Genomic DNA, 20,608 nt, shown 5'->3' with positions numbered 1-20,608 from the left:
GGAAGAAACATTAGTTGTGTGCCTGTGGTGACTTGTGCCGAGAAGAGAATGAATGTTTAATTCGTAGAGTGAGCCAGACAGCTCAACACTTGCACGAACTCACGAGAGGAAGTGAAATAGAAGGGACACCTTTAATGCCGTGGTGTAATAGTAATGCTTTCTATGACCGACTGATAAAAACTTTTTTTTTCAAGCCTCTGTGCATTCCGAGGCAGGTATTCACCGGCTGTGTTAGGGACATGCAGAGACAGAGTACCGACCGCACGAGACAGGCTATCGTAATCCAGACAACTATTAGATCACAATTTTAGCCTTAAGCTATCGCAGGCTTAATAAATAAAGGTTGCAGAGTACAATCTCATCTCACAAACTGCCTATTTCTTCTGTAAAGCTGCCCCCGCTCGTGTGTGTCTTGTGGCTGCAGCGGTCGGGGCATGCATGTTCATTGGGCTTGGACAAAATACGAGAACGAGGCCCAAGAGGAAGCCTCCGGCACGCAGTGCAGGAGGAAGAAAAGTGCATGGTTTATTGGTCGTCGCCGCTCGAATCGCCTGACAGGCCTGTCGACTGTCCCGTGACGCGGCAGCGGTGCAAAATGGCATTCTCGAAGGCCTTCTTGACGGCCTTGCGCTCGGCAGGCTTTTTGGACTCCACCAGCTTCGCCTTGTCTCTGGCTGTGTCGACACCCAGCGGCTCGAGCTTGTTTCTCGGCAGCCACTGCCTGCGCATGCGTGCAGCAGTTCAGGAAAATCATGAGCCCAACTACAGGTATGGAACTGAAAAGGGAACCTACCAGGTGATCTAAAAATAAGAAAAGTTCAAATTCAATATAACCTGAAATGTGTAGGCCATAGCACATGCAGTTTTCATTGAAATATGCGGAAAGACAGGATTTTTTTTAATGGAAAATTTTATTAACAGAATGTTTCATATGCAACTGCCATATAGCACTGTAGCAGTCCCAAAGCCACCAGCTGGTGGCGAGTTTAACTGTTCTGGCAATAATATTTTTTACCATGAAAAAAAACACGCCATGCCTTTCTACGCACATTAGTGAAAACCGTGTCGTGATTTTTACCACTACTGTCACTTTTGGATCACCTGGTATATGGCTTTCTGAAAATATTTGAAGACAAATTTTTCCAAACTCTCGGAGGTCAATATCCTCCTACCCCTGCTGCTCTGGCAACCATGCTGACCAGGGTCACCCCCAGTTTCACAGCAGAGTTTGGGAGGAAAGCCTCACCATGTCCGCTTGGTGTCGAAGAACAGCACGAGATAGACGGGCTCCGGGTGGTTGGCGCGCAGGCCCAGCACCTCTTCGGGGGGCACGGGGATGGGCACGCCGTTCTGCGTGAAGCCGCCGCGCGGCATCTCGGGGTTGATGATGAGCGCGGGGTACCACGGGTAGCCACGGCACTTGGCCCACACCAGGTCCAGGGGCTCCAGCGGAATCTCCGGCCGCGCAGGCCCTGCAGTACCGTTCGCACCACTTTTCGCATCCAGTGCCCGTGTGTGCTCAGGTCTTTTATATTAGCATGTACTATCTCGCGAGCTGACCCATTGCGTCCATTCCTCCCTTTTGAGTCTTGGCTTCTTTTAGTGCCATTTTACTTCAATGAGGAACGAGCTGATTGAAATGCTACGCTCCCAAGAAATCGTGCAAGATTCCCAAGGCAGCGAGTGCTATCTGTGCCAGAGCCAGATGAGTCCCGAGCTGAGAAAAATGACAATGCCCTATGCTCATATTAGAGGAGCGGCACTCCCAGTTAGGAACATGCAAGTGTTGCTCTTCAAATCACAGCTGTGCACCTGCTTGCAATTTTGCAACAAATGTGGACAAATTGCAATACCAGCTGCAGCTATGACCAGGCAAAGGCATGCACAGCTGCTGGTAGCTTGGCATAGTGGGTGCCTGTCAGCCAGAGACTTGCTGTGATGCCTCAGTGGGTATGGCATTCTTATCACCGAGCAAGTCATTATCATCAGCCTCACTGCGCCCACGGCAGGACAAAGGCCTCTCCCATATCTCTCCAATTAACCCTGTCCTGTGCCAGCTATAGCCACCTTATCCCTGCAAACTTAAATTCACCCATCTCACTTTCTGCCCCCCCTGCTACTCTTGCCTTCTCTTGGAATCCAGCCCGTTACCCTTAAAGACCATAGATTATCTTGCCTTCGCATTACACACCCTGCCCTGCCCAAGCCCATTTCTTCCTCTTGATTTTGACTAGCATGTCATTAATCCTTGCTCCCTGACCCACTCTGCTCCCTTCCTGCCTCTTAACATTACACCTGTCATTTTCTTCTCCACAGCTTGCTGCATTGTCCTCAATTTTGAATGCTTTTCATTAGCCTACATATTTCTGTCCCATAGGTGAGTACCGTGCAAGTGCGTGGGCTCAAAATTATCGGCTATTGTTGCTACACCTCAATGGCGATGAAATGCAAAAAAGCCTGATATCCCAGTTCACAGTGAAGAATGGTCAAACATGATCCCATGATCCAGAGCCCTCCACAATGACATGACTCAAAGCCCGGATGCAGCTTAGGCATAGAATAACATTTTTAATCCAGAAATGCGCTGTACAGCTTGCACGCCATATTTTCGAGGACTCAATTTCGTGTCATGGGTGCAAAGCTGATCTAGATGACGTAGATTATTATTGGCTGCACAGGTGATCCATATCACCCAGGTGAGCTTGTAAGAAAGGGAAGTGGTAGACAACAAACACAAGAATCTCAATAGAGTATGTGCAGGGGCAGAAATGTTTGCAGTGGCTGCACCAGGCATTTCGCGTGTCTGTCTGAAAATTCTTCAAGAGCGTAGCAACACTGACCAGGTGCCTCGTCAGGTTCGGTGGCTTCGTCCGAAGAACTGCTCGATGCCGACTCGGAAGACTCGCTCGACGACTCCCGATCCGAGTCACTGCCTTGCTCATCTGTGCGCACAAACACACGCAAGCAATAACACACAGCTCAGCCACAACAGCGAGAAGTGAAGCAATTTGATATCGCCAGCATCCACATTTATACAAGTTACATGAACACTGTAAATGTGTTCATTTACCCCCCCCTCCTCTGTCCTTTTAATCCCATTCCTACGCAGAGCACCGCTGTGGTGATCCCTCCAATGGAGACGGTTACAGTGCTGTGCACCGCTCTCTTCATCATCCCCCCAACCACTCCCACCCCCTCCAATAATAATCACTATACACACATTTTTGAAAATTGAGTGGTTTGGATCAAAAATTTTTCCTGATAATAGCACTTCTTTGTATTTTTTTATATTAGCAAGGTTTTACTGCACGAGGCACAATATCCACAAATGTGGACACCATATAAAGTCTATGAAATGTGTACAACCTTCTGCAGAACCATTTCAAGCTAGGCATGCATGAACACAAAACTGATTTAAAGATACATGTCTCTGCGTTTTACGGAAGCTCTGGTGTGGCTCTGGTCAGTGCACATTTCCTTTCGCTTGACGTGCAAGCATGAGCACTTTCAAATGCCTAAAATGCGGTGATTTGTTTACATAATGATTTATAATGACAGGAGTATATAAAAATAATACTTACTGAGACCCTGAAATCAGTGTTGATTCACAATGTGGAGATATGAGGTCACAAGAGAAATTGCATAATTAATCATCTGCAAGGATGGGAATTTTTCTGTGAAATCTTTGCTTGCTCCTTAGAAAAACTGAGAATTTTAACTGTACCTGCCCACTGGATTATCTCATGTTTGACAGGGACATAGATTGCAGCTACTCACAGGACCGGTACACCTTGAAGCTGTCCGTCTGTGGTGGGAAACAGCCGAGCGGACCCGGGGAGCTGCCCTGGCTCGCCGACCGTCCGCGCTTCCGGGGTCCTGCACGCCGAGACGCGTGGCATGCTGCTGCCAGTGTTCGCGCACCATAAACAAACATCATAATACAGAATGAGAGCGCTCACTTTGAACTAGCAGACTGATCCAAAAGTAACAGAAGAAGTAAAAATTCAACTGTCTGAAATGTAAGCAGAGAAGCAGAATGCGGTTTTCACAGAAAGATATGGGATTTTTCTTTAATAATGAAAAAAGTTGAAAGAGCAGTTTACTACGCTATACCTTCCATGTGACTAATGGAAAGTGCAAGATAAAACATGAAAACCATGGCGCGGACGCTTGCCGTACCACCATTAGTCACTCGTGTAGTGAGGGAGAGCCTGGCATAGGACACTGCTTGGCAGCTGGCAGTTCGATACATCCATTTTGCAGCAAACTGTGTTCGATATATGAAGTAAGAATTGTATGTGTTGTTAGAAATATTTCGGAACAGTTCAGTATAGCCAAACATTCATAATATCCGTGGTCATTATACAGCGGTTTGATTCTGCACTCTAAAACAAATTACCCTATATCGGAGTAAAAAGTGAGTAAGCTGTCTTCTAGCGCACTCCCTTTTTGGGGCACGGTATTCTACCCGAGCCGTGGGGTAGATTTCCATCACTGAAAAAAGAAAAAAACTGGAAGGGACAACACTTAAGCTCAACCTAAGGGTATGATGCATTGGCGTAGTGGGTTAATTCCCATATATGCAGAAGGTCATTCTCTACTTTACGTCTATAGATACCTGGGAGTCCTCATACCCCTCCTGGCGCAGTGGTGCAGCGGTTAAGCGATGCGCCAGTACCCTGCGATGGCAGGTGCTCCCAGTGGTGGGCCTTGTGGAGCCCAGGTTGCTGTTCCTGAACGACCAATCATTAATTTAACTGCCACCTGCCACGGTGGGAGGAAGTTTGCTCACTGTCCATCGGGCAGGTTGTGATGATGCAGCAAGGTCACATGACTTAGGTGGCCCACCTGCCTCCTAGGTTGTTTATCTGAGGGCCACCTGCCAGAGCCATATATGCCCGTGATTTTCCGCTCACAATGCCGACACCGGATTTTCTAGTTAACAGGGCCTTTAAAACTATCGCGTTAATACTTACAGCTGGGAACGGAAACAAATTCCCTCTTCAAAACACGCGAAGTTCTAGTAGTTACAAAGATTTTAACCGAGGTTTTGATCGCCTCTACTGCCTGCCTTACCGCAAGTTACTATGCTTTATACTATACCCTGGTACTTGGGCAGCATGCCCTGTCCCTAAAACAGTGTGTGCTACAGAACAGCTTACTCCTTTTTTAGTCCCATATAGGCTAATTCGTGTTTAGAGTGTAATATCCAAAGTGATTTTAAACTTTTGTAGTAAATAACCAAAAAGTTTGTATTTTTGCACAAGCTGGTTGTTCCCTTTCATACTGGAGGAACCTGTACACAAATATCTACACCCGGCACATTAGCATCAATGCTTCACTGCTTTTTTTCTTGTTTGCGAAGCTGTGTGGAACAGCTCACCTGGGCTCTGAGTGACAGCAGCAGTAGTAGTAGTAGTAGTGGTGGTGGTGGTGGTGGCAGCAGGAACAGCGGTGGCAGCATTGGTGGTGGGAGCAGAGTCTTGGCTCGAAGCCTGGCCATCAGACGTGCTGGAGGACAAGGTGCGACCGAGACGTGCTCCACGGCCTGCCGGGCCCCGCCCAACCGAGCATCGTTTTTTTCGGAAGAGCACGCTCGTGCGCCGGTTCACACCAGATGGAATGGTAGACTGGACGGCTGCAAGGAGGTCAGCGTTTACATCATCTGAATGGTGAGATGCAAAACTGAACCACCATAACTACTGTATTCATGTGATTATTGTACACTTCAATAGACGGCGCTACGTTTTGCTATACTCTTTCCCTCATCATCATCATCATGGAGTGATAACCGTCTTCTACAGTGTAGCAAAGACAAAAGTAAAAGACAAGAAACAAGCATTGACAGTGATGCTTTGTTTCACTCTTGTTTATTCTGGTATTTTGAAATAAAAATCGCACTACTTTAGATACAAGGTAAACAAGACCAAAAAAGTCAAACGGGAAGTGCTGCTTCTGTCTTCCTAAGTACACTTCCCTCAGTAGCCATGCATCGACCGAGACATGGCTTGTCTGGGTCAATGTCAGGAAAGCTGCTCATTGAGTCCTTGCACATTTGACCAACACCTTATATGATAGACTCGACATGAGGCATTCCCCCAAAGATGTACACACGGGTTCCTTAAGAAAAACAGTCCCCATATAAAGCACCAGCTTCTGCCTTCACTTTGTTGTGAACAAGGTAGTACCTGTGAGGCCACCGAAGCATCAATGGCTTTCTTTTATGCATCTTTTGGACAGTGTACATTTTTACAGCACAGACGTTATCAGATCATTCCCATTGCATGTCAGCGTCAACCTAGCAGTGCAGTGGATCACGTGATAACCAGCGCTGGGGCACTGCTCATCACGCGACCCTACGCCGCGACATCAATGAGAATGGAGCCATCTGGCACAGAGCCCTCCCTGCCACCCACGTGACCTCCGCACTGTGACGTCAAGGCACGTGGTGGGAAGTATGGGCTTTGGTTGCGCATGTGCAGCGTTGCGATCCAGGAGCACGAAGCAACAGTTCCAGAAACATTATTGGCTTGGGACGAATACTTCGAGACTTCAAATACCAAACATTCGGTTGGAACTGAATATCGAATATTCGAAATAATTGAATATTTGCACAGGCCTACAAATTGCAAAAGCATTCAACAGTTGCACTAGCTAAACACATAATGATTTCAGCATTTTTTTTGCCAATCGCTTCCTTCCTCCCATGAACACTGGTCGGTGATGTACTGAGCTAGGGCCAGAGACGACACACCGCACATGCACACACAAACACTTGCCTTCTGCGGAAAAGTGTCCCCCCAGGCGCATTCCGGGTGAGCATGCCAGCGCTCTGAACGCCTGCGTACCGTGGCTAGGGGGCCGGCCCCGACGTGCCAGCCCAGATCCGAGTGGCCGGCGACCACGCCGGTGACCGCTGCTTGTGCCCCGGCTTCGGAAGCCTCCTTCCCGCACATTTGGCGCTGCTGTTGCGTGTGGCGGCGATGCTGGTGGCAGGGATCCCGCAGGTGCTGCTTCTGCAGGGGCTTCAGTGTAAAAGCAAGTTTCTGTGAGCCTACTGCTGGGAACATACTGTTCATAGAACAAGAAATCATTGCTCAGATCATTTGTCACCACTGCATTTCATGCAACCAAACTATGGAACTGCAGAATTTTACGAAGCACCAGCATATTCTGCCTTATAGAATGTGGATTCACAGAAAAAAAAAAAATATTTCTGTGTTTGCGTCGCTAGTCGATCAGCTGGCATTCTTCCAGAGGATGGAGCATGCATGTCCCCTCGTCCTTCGGTGCTTCTCACTGAGCTGCTCAGCCAGACCACACAGGAATAAATTTTTAGTGCGGCAGCACTACCAGGCACAATTACCGATTTCGGGTACATTACTGATTTCGGGCATCGTATGTATACACATAGCAGGCCTTGACTTGGGTGAAAGGTACACTTGAATGGAGGCTTTCATGGTAAATGGCGCCCGGGTAAAGGCTTTTAGGTCAAATGCCTTTACCATGTAGGGACCTCAAGTGCCCACCGTAACTAGTGCTACTGAGTGATATTCCGCACTTAGCCATGCTAAACTGCGCTAATTTTTAAAAAACTTTACCTATTAAGGGGACTGCCATGCTGCGAAGAGATCATGGACATGTGTAAAAGGTTTAATGGGTGATGTGGTGATGATGTCATGTTGTGCAAAGGATGCAGTCTCCGGGTAACGAGCCATTAATGCCTGACACTTTAAATTGCGAGAATACAAGGGAACCAAAAATGTAATCGTAAATAGATTTTGAGCATCTAAAGAAGTTCTGCAAAGCATTGACATAGCCTTAGCCCACCTTGTGAGGGTCATCTCCACCACTTACAATAGGAGAAGCCAATTCGACAACAAGTGGCAGCGAAGGAAGGATCTTCCCGCTCCGACCGAGTGCGGAGTGCCGTGCCGTGGCAACTACATCAGCAGGTGCGAAGATTTGATGAATTTAAAGCAGTTTTCTTTTGCAGAAAAATTATCTTTCTGAAGTTCACGAATTTTTCAGACTGTTCAATTATTCAGACCATTTTCTGGGTCCCTACGAGTCCAAAAGATTGGTTGGCGACTGTAGTATATTAGACCACTACACCATCGTCATCCACTTCCTTCCGTGCGCAATGGATCCAGAGCTCGTTGGTTTTTGCTCAGACCCGCATCTCGCTAACTTTTTCCCATGACTGCACATCTACCATCTCTGTCAATCCCTGCTCCTTCCCCCAAGCAGAGGAGGTCACAGCAATGCACACCTGATGAACCTCTGCACCCCTTCTCACATGGAAGACTCTCTTCCATGCCAATGCGTAGGCGCATGCAGCTAACAAACATGCTCCTAACGGCTGTCAATGAAGGCACTCAAACCACAGCTAGTGCCAGTGACAATTCACCAACCAGCAGCAACAATATAAAATACAACAGATATAGACTGGGTAAGGAGTTCTACTGCCCGTCACCCTCGACAGGGCAGATGGCGGCCCCAGGTCTATGTCCAAGGAAAAGAGACAGAAAACTCAAGCTAGCTTACCTGCTGGTCGAGGGGGCTGGCAGGGTGCAGGACGCTTGGGTGGCCTTCCACGCCTGCCCTTCACAACTACTCTCGGTGCCGTCACTGCAACGGGAAAACAGTTTGTGTTACAACCGGCGTCGCAGTGGCAAATGCTAAACACCAGGCCCACTGTTCCAGTGTCAACCTTCTTGCCTGCCCCCCCCCCACTTCTCAGCTACCAGATCACATTTCCCTCCCCCTTGAAATGCTCATTGTTCCCTTTATGGTTGGCTGCTCGCCATGACAACAAAGCATCATCCCTCCACAACTCAGCAGTGTGCCACACACACCTCCTTGACACAGCAGTTGCGGACACATGAGTTCTGCAGAGCAGGAAATGACTGCTGGGCAAAGCATGTTACTTTTACCGGGGAAAACATGTGAAACAGACAGTCAAAGGAACCATAGCTCTCCAAAGCTGTGTGAATTGCATGATATGAAAGTGAGTCTCAGACACCTTTTTTTGTTTGTATTATCTACACATATGCAAAACAGTTTGATTTCTCAATGAGCTTTCTTCCTGAAATAACAGTGACCCGATACTACCACCACACTTTTGTAAATAAGTCTGGCTGAAGCCTAACTCCGCTAACGCAGGCATTATTTTCTAGTTCTTAGGTTACACATTTTCTTCTCATAAAGTTTAGTTTACCATACAATTCTACCTTTGCACAACAGCGTTCAAGTGGGAGAACCTTCAAGTGGGAGAACTTTCAAGTAGCACTGGCTGTCACTTGCATCAGCCAGACAGCAACGCAATGCCAATTCCACCTGGTTGCATTATGTTCAATGGGCATTGTGGAAACTAGCCCTGGCAGATGTATTCATCTGAATAATATGTACAACTAAGGCATTTTGGCATAGGCAAGAAGCATTCTACACACAATACTTACAAAATTACAAGCATCATTCAGGGATACTAGCAGCCTGACTGTTCTATAAATTGACAGAAGTCTTCAATCCTTTAAGTTTTGCTGGTAGAAATTTTCTTAACTTCGAAATTTCTTGCCACAAGTTCCATGAGCTTGGTTTCTGTAGCCAGACATTACCCTGAGACAGATACTGACAAATCCTGTCCCAAAACAGCCCAGGCAGAAATCACATACATGCTCGATCAAGAAGGTGCATGCCAGTGATCGGATCGTAGCCGATGCGTTCCGCCTTGGCTCTGGCCTGGCTGATCACGGAGTTTCCCTGCAGGCAGGCAAAGCATAAGGGATTCACAATTTCACCAGCGCTGCGACTAGGAACAAGAACAGAGAAGGAAGACAAGGACAAGGGAAGACAAGAAATTGTGAATATGTACCAACTAGCTCAAACCACCATTTTGCTACAGCATAAGGGATGCAACACCACATGTCAGGGCACATTTCATTTCACATACTGTGACTGCAGTAAACATTGAACAAAGTGACACTGAAGACAAATTGATGTTAGCCTAGAAGAACGATGGATTTCCACATTTTAATGGCAAACAGGCTCCTTTAACTGAAAGCAGCACAGCTTTTATTAACTGACGAGTCCAAAACGAAGGCAGGTATCACTAACACCAGCCATTTCCACGAGTATGCTGCACAGACATCAAGTGAGATTTGTTGCCTAAATATAACGATAACATAACGCCAATACCCTACTAAGCCACAGAGGCTCCCTAAGGCTAAAAAGAGTGTATTAGGTCCAATGGCACTTAGGCAAATAAGGCCATCACGCGCTAAACACAAGATTAGTATGTTTGCATTGTGGGAAGAAACTAAAATGGTTTAACATCTTACAATTTGTTTAGAAGCTTTGCTTCCTTTAAGCACAAGAACGCTGGAAATTTCAACCAATGCTTTTTCTTCCAGGAGTAACCGAGAGTATAACAGGATATGTTCATCATAAAATTGTGGGAAATGCTTTGGTCTTAGTCACTCGAGCTAAAACATAAAACAAACAAAATGTGGTATGTGGTCGCCACACCTCTGCAGAGTCTTGTTTTGTCAGGATGAAGTTGCGCGTAAGATGTGCATGTGTCCTATGCGAAGGCAGCATAAAACCACTTCCTTGAAACATTCCTGGTGTGCACATGATTTCCATTCTTCTAACGCATGCTTTACCAAGTGTAGTCTGTTATTTACATCACTGTTCCATGTAGACTGCCATTTTTTTCTTCAGTTTAAATTGCACTATAACTTCGTGCAATCTTTCAAGGGCATATTCACTTTCTTGAGTTGCTTTCTGCGAGCTTTAGCAGTGCACACATCTGCTTTCTCGACATGACCTGGCACCTAGAAGAATTTGATGTCATATCCTTGAGCTGTGGTTGTTGCTATGAGGATAAAAGGATTGAGAACCCTCGCTTTAACCTAAAACAGCCACCAATGACCAAATGTTGAGCCGGACTAAAGGGCCAGGGCTGCTAAAAGCTTGATAACATCAGAAACAGCCACCAATATTGTCCATCAAATGGCAGAAGATTTGATTATCTACGGCACAAGCATCACAGGCCCACAAGGAACCAGTACCAAGTTAATTCTGACTTGAAGGCTTGCTACATTTCTGTCTATATAAGCTGAAGCTAGCATCACCACACTTTATTTTTACATCACACACGAAATGCCTGCGTGCAACCCACCACTGTTTTATGAGTACAATGTCAGGTGGCAGATAGTAGATGAGTCCAAAGAGGTGGACTCCCCGTTCCACTGCTGTACCACGGGTAATGTCAGGTGGCAGTACTAATTCCAACTCATGGAACAATAGTAGGATGAATTTGAAAGTCATCCCACACTCTCCAAAAAACTCTTTAGAGGCAGTGCAGCTGGCAAGTATATCTGCTGAATATGGAATATGAACGGGTACAGCTAGTGGCCTATGCATAAGTGTGCAAGAGTGCCCAAAATATGCATGAACTTCTTTCATGTGCTCCGTATAGAAAATATGAAGGTTTCCTGGGTGATATGCGAACGCATCAGTGGCATTAGTGCACTGAATTCCTGATAATTTTTTCTTAGTAAGGCATGACAGAGGAGTTTGATCACTGAAGCGTGCTCCATATTATAATGGCTGCGCAACTAAACATTAAGGCTCACTCAGCAGTTCCCACGAAAGTTAAAAAAAAAAAAAAAAGGTGCAAACACTGTGGCTTGTAACCAGTGTTATATCCCAATTTCTTCTTAGGAATACGTGCAGTGCCCAACAGAGATGACGCAAGACAGAGGAAGTACTTATCCTGTTCCTCTGTCTCATGTCATCTCTGTCAGGCGTTGCGTGCAGTTCGTAAAGAGCAAATGCAGTCGACGATCGAAAATTCGAACCCAATTTTTTGCACATGCTTGATTACATGGATTTTTTTCGCAGCACCGCGACATGGCCCATAGAGCCATTGTATTAAGAGCCGCTGAAATTTCGGATGCACTGCAACTGACTGCTCGATTTTTTGGACGTCGTTCACACTCGCCTTTCAGTACATGGTAGGAGTGTACAGTCACTCTTTAAGTTTTTCCCAAAGGAAGGGTTGATACTGTGACATTCTCCAAATACTTTTAGCAGCCTATTTTTTCTACACAGAATGTTATACGCACGCTTGCATAATGCACTCATTATGGTTATGAAAATTAGTGATGGAATAAAAATTATAAAGTAATTCAAAAATATAGGAATGTCACAGCATAAAAAGAGTTTATCAAGGAACACCATTGTTGTGCTATGCTTTCTGCAAGCAAGGCAGTCAGGTCAAAAAATACTTTTGAGAAAACTGGCATTTTCATGGAGATTTCAGTCAGTTCTTTGCTACTCAAGATCATAAAAATTTTATTAAGTCACTTCTTAGCTGTTTCCTGCGCTTTTTTTTATTTTCAGGATGCGATTAAAAATATCTTATAGAAACAAATATGGTGTTTTCTAAAATTCCTTAATTAAGGAAGACTCTGAAAGTGGGCGCAGTCGGCACTCCTTGCCTGCCTGGGCTATTTGGGCTGTGGTCCTCACCTGTTCGCGCATCTTAACTGCTGCCCGGTAGTACATTGTGTCGCGCGAGTTGTACGTGGTGCAGTTGTCAACCACCAGGTGGAAGTCAGCCTCGAACTCGTCCAAGCCACAGTACTCGTGCCGCTTCAGCTTTTGCTCCATCGTCGAAAAGTCCATGGGCTTCGAAATGTAGTTCAAGTAGTCTGGAACCTGGAAACAAAGGCTTAAGTCCATCTCGGGCAAAACAATGAAAGAAGGCAGAAGCTGTCTGACATGTTAAACTCTACTGAAAATGTACTTGGAGTGTGACGCTCCAGCAAAAAGACAAGACAAGGGACGAGCAAGGAATATGGACACTAGGAATTAACCCTTTCCTTCTGTTGCACTAGAACATCATGCTCAACAATCCCAAACTCACTCAAAGCTCTGCACTGTTAAAAAAATTACTTTGTGAATTTTGCAAATACGAGGTGTGTGCAAAAAGAAGCCGAACTTTTGCTATAACATCTTTAATGCTTACTGTACAACACTTTAAGCACTGTCCTCCTCAAACTAGTCCCCTCTACTGGCACCTGCTCGGTATTAAAAGGGACCATGAAATGATGCTTCCTGAGGTTAGGAAAAGTTCATGAGTGATCCGTATTCCATCACTTGTCACCACGCTGCAAAAATTTTTAACCTAGCTTCATTGCACCAAAGATGCCTGTGATTAAAAATGATGCTCCTCCTCTCACCTCTCAACTCATACACACCAATGCACCAGAAAAAGTAACATAAAGAAAACAGGTCAGGACTGCACCCTGCGGTACCCTATCCCGGAATCCATGAATTCACATGGGACCCTTCCCTTCGGCCGCCATTGACGGCCGGAGAATCTCCCCTGGCAGGGGTAAACATATAACATATAAGCGGCACAAAAACAAACACGAAGACAGCATAGAAACACATACTGAACCACCTTTTCAGTCTGCTGGTTGTTCGAAACAGATTACGTCCCAGAAGGACATTGCGGGATCTACGGAGCCTCCCCCAGGACTGCACCCCAAGAACAAACCGGTCGCCAGGTCGGGGCGTGCCTGTACCCATCCGATGGGTATCCGTCGGTGGGTTTCGAACCTGCCACCTCCCGCAGCTGAGACGGACGACCAAACCACTAGGCCACCTCTGCGGTGATGTGGTGAACCACATCACCGCAGAAGACACACCCTGGTGATGTGGTGAAACACATCACCAAGGTGTGTCCAGTGTGAAGGCTCGCTCAGATTTCCTACTCTACATCAGTCAGCAGAGTAGGGGTGGCTAAGAACTTGAACTTGTAGAGAGGTGTCACAGTAGTTGGATGACTTTAATATCCTGCAGCACACTATTAGGTTGTGAAGAGAACTTGCTGGATATCCAGATCCTAAAAATGAAGAGCTGGTTTTGAGGAAAGGAAATGACGCAGTAACTCTCTCTTGTATCTCCATGGACGCCCTTGGAAGGGTGCTGTAAGGGAAGGAATAAAGGAGGGAGTGAAAGAAGAAAGGAAGGAAGAGGTGCCCTAGCGGAGGTCTCCAGAATAAGTTCGACAACCTGGGGATCTTTAAAGTGCACTGACATCTCATAGCACAGGGGCTGAGCTAGCGTGGTGGGTTAAATCGAGCAATTTGGTCACGGAAAGAACCTGCTGGGCATTTAAGACCCTAAAGCACACTATTAAGTCATGAAGAGAACTTGATGGACCTCAAGATCTTATACCAAGCAATTTGGGCATGAAAAGAACTGCTGGGCACTTAGGACCCTACAGCACACTGTTTGGTCATAGAGAGAACCTGTTGGGCACTATTAGGTAACTTGCTTTGCACTTAAGATGAAATAAAACATACAGGCTAAACTGGTGAGAGATGATATATTCCCTGAGAAAATCACTCACCTCACTGAGGTTCACAGGCTGCGCGAAGATGCCCGTGGGGTCGAGTTCGCGGAGCTGAGCAAGCAAGCGCCGCAGCAGCACATCACGCGGGCACAGCTGCAACTCGGTGGCCAGCTGATGGAGGCGCAGCTGCTCACGCTTGAGCTTCTCGCGCTTGCGCATCAGCTCGACGAGCAGGCGTGCGCGCTCCAGGTCTTGGCGCAGCCGCTGCCAGAACTTGAGCTGCTCGCGCATTCCACCGGCCTCGGCATCCCGCAGTTCCCCTCGGCGGCCACCAGGGTGCGCCATCTGCAGACGCCGCAGGAGGGGCACGCCATTGCGTGACTGCCGCTTGAGTGTCCAGTAGCCCAGCAGTCGCTCGAGGAATGCCTGCTTCCGTGCCAGGTTTGTGAGCGTGGCAATCTTGGCCAGCCGGTCGCTTGGCAGCGTCGGGATGGACACCACGGGCACAGCTGACCGTTTCTCGGCGAGGATCTTGCGTGCCTTGCGCATCTTCTCCCGTGACTGCGCCTTGGCTTGGGCCTTGCGCACCACGTCCACCTTGCCCCCGTTCTCAGAACCCTGTGGTGTTGGCACCGTGCACGTTTCGGTATAGAACAGGGTGATGAGCCAACGATTATTGCTCACTTATGTCCTCCAAATGCCCCAAAATTAAAATGATTATTTTGCAGACAACTTCCTGAAAGTTAACTTCTGTCACTGTGGCAAAAAAGCTTGTTCTTTTGAATCTGAGATGGTCGAAATTAATCCAGGGCTTTGCACATGTTCTCTCGTAGCTCACGGGGTTTTGGGACTTTAAACTCCATGTACCATACTACTGAAAATAGTACTACAAAGTGCAAAAAGCAAGATCTACAAAATGATGTCCGCAAGTATGCTGGTCAACAGCCTTAAATAAATATAAGCTGCCGGACTTTTGGAAGACAAGGTTCATATGCAGTTGTGCTTGCTTCCGATTAACATGTCCAAGACCTGACTGAAGATATTTTTTTTTAGCGTACTATATCAAAGCTTTGCAGTTTAATTTTATGGATAAGCACGTGCCACATTCTAGGTTGCTTGCTGGGCTAGCCGGTGCTGTGTTTAGTGCTGTACAAACAAACTGAACATGCAGCTACTTCCATTTTTAGCCTTACTCAGAGTAAAGTTAGTCGCAAGTTCAATGTTGTGTGTGTGTGCTCCCCTTTCCTTGTTTCTTCTACACTGTGTGAATCATCCTCAAGCATGCAGCATGCACTTACTGCCAGTTTTACCAGCACCAACGTCGAATTTGGAAGAGCACGGTTGTTGGGACCAGTTGGTTTGAATTTGTGAAATTGAGCAATCGCGGGGCAAAAAAGTTGAACAAGAAAGAAGCACGAATATACAAGCCGGGACGGGTGCTGTACTTCCAAATAATTTTATTGAGAAAGCCAATTCTTAAATACACACTCTGCCTGTGGCATAGAAGTTAATCAAATGGCGTTTTTGGAGAAATGCGATTAGCTTCTATGCCACAAACACTGTATGCATTTATGCGTTGGAATTTTTCTGAAAAATTCACTTGAAAGTGTAGTGCTTGTCTTGCCTTGCACGAAAAGGACATGTCCATTTTAATCCACGCCGGCTGGTTAAAGCCCTGAATGTGGAAGCGATAGCAACCCTGCGACGACTCATATTTCCTGACATGTCATCGCAGCTTAAGTTGCACTTATCATAGCATTAATGATTGCCATGCAAAAGTGAATATTGCAAAAAAGGTTTTATACGCACCAAAAATTTATGTTAAAGCATTCTAAAGAAGAAATAGACATTTGTGATTGATTTAGAGGCGATGCAAGCTACTATATTTAACTAATACACTCCGAGACGCCAACAGCAATTTAGCCTTTTTGGAGCAAGCAAATTCACTAAGATTACGCCAAGCCTTTACAGACATGTCCACTTGGTGGACACTTCCAGAATATAGGTCCCATTTTAGTGTTTAGTCTTTTTGCAGCAAGAGCTGTTAAGGGTATGTTTCCATGCTGTATGGCATAGTCACTGTAGGTGTAACACGAAGAAGGGCGAGGAGGAGAAAGGAAGCAGAGGGGACATTTTTCGTGCCAGTCTTTTTCACACTTCATCGCCATGGATTTAAGTTTGGGGCTGAGAGCACAGGTGAGCAATATCTACGGGGGTGCAGCAGCAAGCAAGCAGGGTGGGAGAAGCGAAAGCAGGCATGAGGGCAGGGTTACCGGGTAATGGGGGCTGGCTGGCAGGTGAGGCGGGGGGGGTGGCAGCGGCAGCTGGTGACGGCGGGGGGGAGCTACTCACGGGCGCAGCAGGGGCGTGCACATCGCAGTAGGCCGCCTTGCGCACGTGCAGCCCCGCAGCTTCCTCGAGGCGCATGTAGAGGCCTGCCTGCTGAGCGCAGGTCACGTGAAAGGCAGTGTAGCAGTTCGCACGGTGGCACTGAATGCAGGCACCGACACCACGCTGCTTGCAGATGTAGCAGGTGAGCTTCCAGCGTGCGGCCGGGATGTTGCTCAGGCTGTCAATGGGCTCAAGGAAGACGGTATTAGCAAAGCACACCTCGGGCACCCACAGCGCACACACCACGTGCGCCCAGCGGCCATCATCTGTCTGTTTGAAGGCCCCACCCTTGTTGGGGCAGAGAACGCAGTCCACAGCACGTGATGGCGACTGCAGGCACCGACGGCACAGCCACTGGCCTTCGGGAATGTAGGGCACACCATAGCACTCCTGGTGCACCGCCAGATTGCACATGTCGCAGAAGAGGATGGCGTTGGAGTTTTGGCACTCGCCGTCGCTGCAGATGGCACACACAGCATCTTCATCAATGGGCGGTCCAAGATCGCGACCACTACTCTGGCTCTGAAAGTAGGACTCCTTCTCAAGCCGGTCCATGAGCAGCTCGAAAGTGTCGCAGCTGACCTCTCCGAGGCCCTCGGCACGCCGCCGGTTGTTCATCAGCTGAAGCCAGGCACAGTCTTCCTCATCCATGTCATACTCCACTGCCTCATCCAGCTCCTCAGCTGATTTCTCCATGAAGCGGTAGTAGGAGGCTGGCCGTGGCGGAGCATCCGGGGGGTCATAGTCCGCCACCAGCCGGAAGGATGCCTCAGGCAGCTTGGCGGGCTTGCTTCCACCGCTGCCAACTGCTCCAGCAGCAGGCTCCGGTTCGCTGGCTGCACCAGCCTCCGGTTCGGCCGCCACCAAGTCCAGTGGCTCGCAGATGTTGATGCGGTGCAGGCAGCCATCGAGGTCCACTTCCACGATCTTCTGCAAGGCCCCGCAATAAATCCAGGTTGTTAGCTGAAGTTATGAGAGTGATGACAGTACAGAGAAGCAAACCAGGGACTATATACCTAGATGGAGAAAAGATTTCTATTCAATCCCAGTTGCTTTGCCTTCTGCTTCCAACAGGAAAATGCCATTTCCAGCTAACTACAGCTGGAACATCTTTTGCTTCCGGCTATAAAACTTCCATTTCCAGCTAGAAAACATCATTTCATGAAAAGGGCTTTTCCAACTGGAATTAGTGGCTCTCCATTTTGGGGATACAGTGGCCGCAGCTTGCAAAGGGCAGAGCTAATTGGAGAGACATACATGGGAGAGGTCTTTTCCCTGCAGTGGGCATAGTCAGTCTGATGATGATTTTATTTATTTATTTATTTCAGAATACTGGAGGCCACTGCTTGGCCCAAGCAGGAATGGACATAGCAGCAAAAAAAATGCATTCTTTCAACACTGTGTGGTTTCTATTTGTTCAGGATACATGCAAATCACTTAGCTATGTTAATGAATCATGCACATATGTTTCACAGCACAAGGGATGACAAAAAAGAACATGGAAGCAGCAAGCAAAGAACTGAAGAAATGACGCTGAACAAAAGACTACACAGCATTCAGTACCCTACTATCAGGATGAAAAAGAAAAAACAAGAATAAGGTCAATGATCAATACAAGCAAGTGCCAGTAAAGTTCTTTTACCACATTATACACACAGGTTAACCACATGGGCGACAGACAGCTGCACAAGCTGCCCATTTTGTTGTTGTTGAATCTTTTTTCCAATATATTTCTACTGGTTGTAAAAGCTCTCAGTAGTGCTGTATGTTCTGGTTGATTGAGTTAGAGTCGGTGGGAAGGCTATCAGCATCCATGACTCATACACCACGCTACACGATCTTGGCCAACAACACATATCTCAAGTAGATGGAACATCCAGAGAAAATGCTATGCGAGTATTGTTTTTCCAGGGCATATTCCTTGCCTGCATTCCCCGAGCAAACACATCCGTGGAGCTGCATACTTAGTAAGCCCCACCACAAACACATCTGCGTAGTTGCATGCAGAACAAGTGGGAACACACTGTCACGATGGTTGCAAAGCCACGCAACTGGTCCAACCCGGCCATACATAGAGCAGAGACAGGACAGGACTGCTTCTAGCGAAGAGAAAAGTCTCTAGGAGCTCTCCAAGCGATTACAAAACGAATGCAAGGAAACGTGTAAGGCTAGCAAGCCCTCTCGAAGCCATCAAGCGGATCAGCACACAGCCACCAGCTGTTCTCGTGGATAGCAGCACTACGTCAGCACTATTAAGAGCTCATTTCCGTGCCCAGACAACGCCTGCAGTGCCTTGTGAATGTACCAGCGCATTTGGCAGTCATTTAACGGCTCCGTCGAAACGTGGCATCGACAATTAGAGCGCCGAGTGCTTTGGACTGCAGCGAACAGCTGCTGTCAACCGCTTTGCATCGTGCAAGTCAGGCGCAATCGAACACACATCGTCCACAGCTCTCGGACGGAGGCACGCCTAGAGGTATCGCAAACGTAAACCGACACCGGCATACAAGGCAGAGGAAAGAGCCGATGCGCGCCCGTCGAGCCGCCGTTTGCGCTTACTCACCTGCGCTTCTGCATACGTGAGAGCCTCGCGAGCCGCCGGTATGAGGCCCGGCGGCGGTGTTGGCGAGCGCCGGTTCTGCCGATGGTGCCATCGGCCGCGCTTTCCCTTCTTGCTGGGCGCGCTGCCTCCGTCGTGCTCGAAGTTGTACAGGTGGAACTGGATGCCCGAGTAGGTCTTGTAGATGCGGCCGCAGTTGGGCAGTGGGCACTCGTACGGAGGCTTGGTCGCGCGCAGGTTCTGACAGAAAGCGCGCACGTCGAAACTATTGGCCAACATGGCGCGCGCCTCGGGTCCACAAGCGACCCGAAGGCCGCTTGTCCGCCGGCACCAACCTCGAGGAGGGGTACGAAGTCACAGGGAGGCGATCGCCAAGTTGCGGCAGCAGGCACAGCCGCCCGCCGCCACCGCGCTCCTGCGCCGATCGCGGCGGCGCATTCCCGCCGCTTCTCGGTACACGCCGCGCACAGGGCTTCGTCGAGCTCCTCGATCTGCGGCTGCTACGGGGCGAGTCGTTCTTCCGGGCAGTCGGAAACACCGTCAACGCCAGCGAAACGGGAGAAGAAAAAAACCAATACACAATCTCTGTTGACCCTGTTGATCGACTGACACCGCTCGCCGCTTTCCAAGCTTCCCGCAACGTCCACTAGGGAAGAGTTCAGAGTTGACAGTCGCTCTTATCATCATCAGCTATTGGCGATTAAGTTTTTCAGTAATCACCAACTTTCCTCGCTACAAATCTTTTTGCTGAAGTAGTAGCCATACTAGCGCAGATTACGGTGGCTATCGCACCCTCTCGGCTCGGCTCGTAAGTTCAGGCGCATTTTTCAAAGTCGACATCAGTGCTGAAGATCCATTCAACCCAATTCAACCTTGCTTCTTGTAAACCAGCGCAACGGCAGCAACGGCTCGAAGCCAAACAGAAAGGGACAAAACACAGCGCTGGTTTACAAGAACCATGTCTGACCAACTCACCCACCAGTTCATGTTGTACCAATTCAACCTGCTTTGTTCTTTTGACGAGCACCGAATAGAGACACTTTAATGAACAGACAGAGCTAGAGCAAGAGGCCGTGGAAGCATTTTTATGGAGGTGAAACAGGAAGAAAAAAGTAAAATAGGGCGAGGTACTGAAATTTCGGGGCGCATTAAAAGATCACCAGGTGGTCGAAATCAACCGGGGAGACCTCCACTGCCCGCTGCAGTGCTGCTAAGCCACCTTAGTGCTACTTTGACGCGTGACACTCATAAACCATTAAGCGGACAGCAGAGCACTGCGCTATGCA

General features: G+C 47.9%; 1 protein-coding gene across 7 annotated transcripts; it reads right to left on the bottom strand.

Moving 5' to 3' along the window:
* Window positions 1-145: 145 nt before the first annotated feature.
* On the bottom strand, window positions 146-20,100 carry Br140 (bromodomain-containing protein 140). Of its 7 annotated transcripts, none has more exons than XR_013309371.1 (12): window positions 19,326-19,970; window positions 16,724-17,692; window positions 14,429-14,989; window positions 12,538-12,726; window positions 9,675-9,762; window positions 8,548-8,631; window positions 6,849-7,025; window positions 4,917-5,638; window positions 3,778-4,879; window positions 2,841-2,942; window positions 1,247-1,472; window positions 146-721 (listed from the first exon to the last, which is right to left on the bottom strand). XR_013309371.1 is itself a non-coding variant. In XM_077640898.1 (12 exons), the coding sequence occupies exons 1-12, from the start codon at window positions 19,599-19,601 to the stop codon at window positions 526-528; spliced, it is 3,249 nt and encodes a 1,082-aa protein (XP_077497024.1). In that variant the 5' UTR covers window positions 19,602-20,100; the 3' UTR covers window positions 146-525. The 7 variants fall into 7 exon arrangements, 6 of the variants coding, with proteins under 6 accessions (XP_077497024.1, XP_077497021.1, XP_077497022.1 ...); XM_077640898.1 differs by having other exon boundaries at window positions 3,778-3,903; window positions 5,384-5,638; window positions 19,326-20,100; XM_077640895.1 differs by having other exon boundaries at window positions 3,778-3,903; window positions 5,384-5,638; window positions 6,780-7,025.
* Window positions 20,101-20,608: the final 508 nt, after the last annotated feature.

The sequence above is a fragment of the Amblyomma americanum genome, chromosome 10, assembly GCF_052857255.1.
Source record: "Amblyomma americanum isolate KBUSLIRL-KWMA chromosome 10, ASM5285725v1, whole genome shotgun sequence".
Lineage (NCBI taxonomy): Eukaryota > Metazoa > Arthropoda > Arachnida > Ixodida > Ixodidae > Amblyomma > Amblyomma americanum.
The sequence above is the reverse complement of the archived record's forward strand: the minus strand, read 5'-3'. Positions and strand labels throughout refer to the sequence as shown.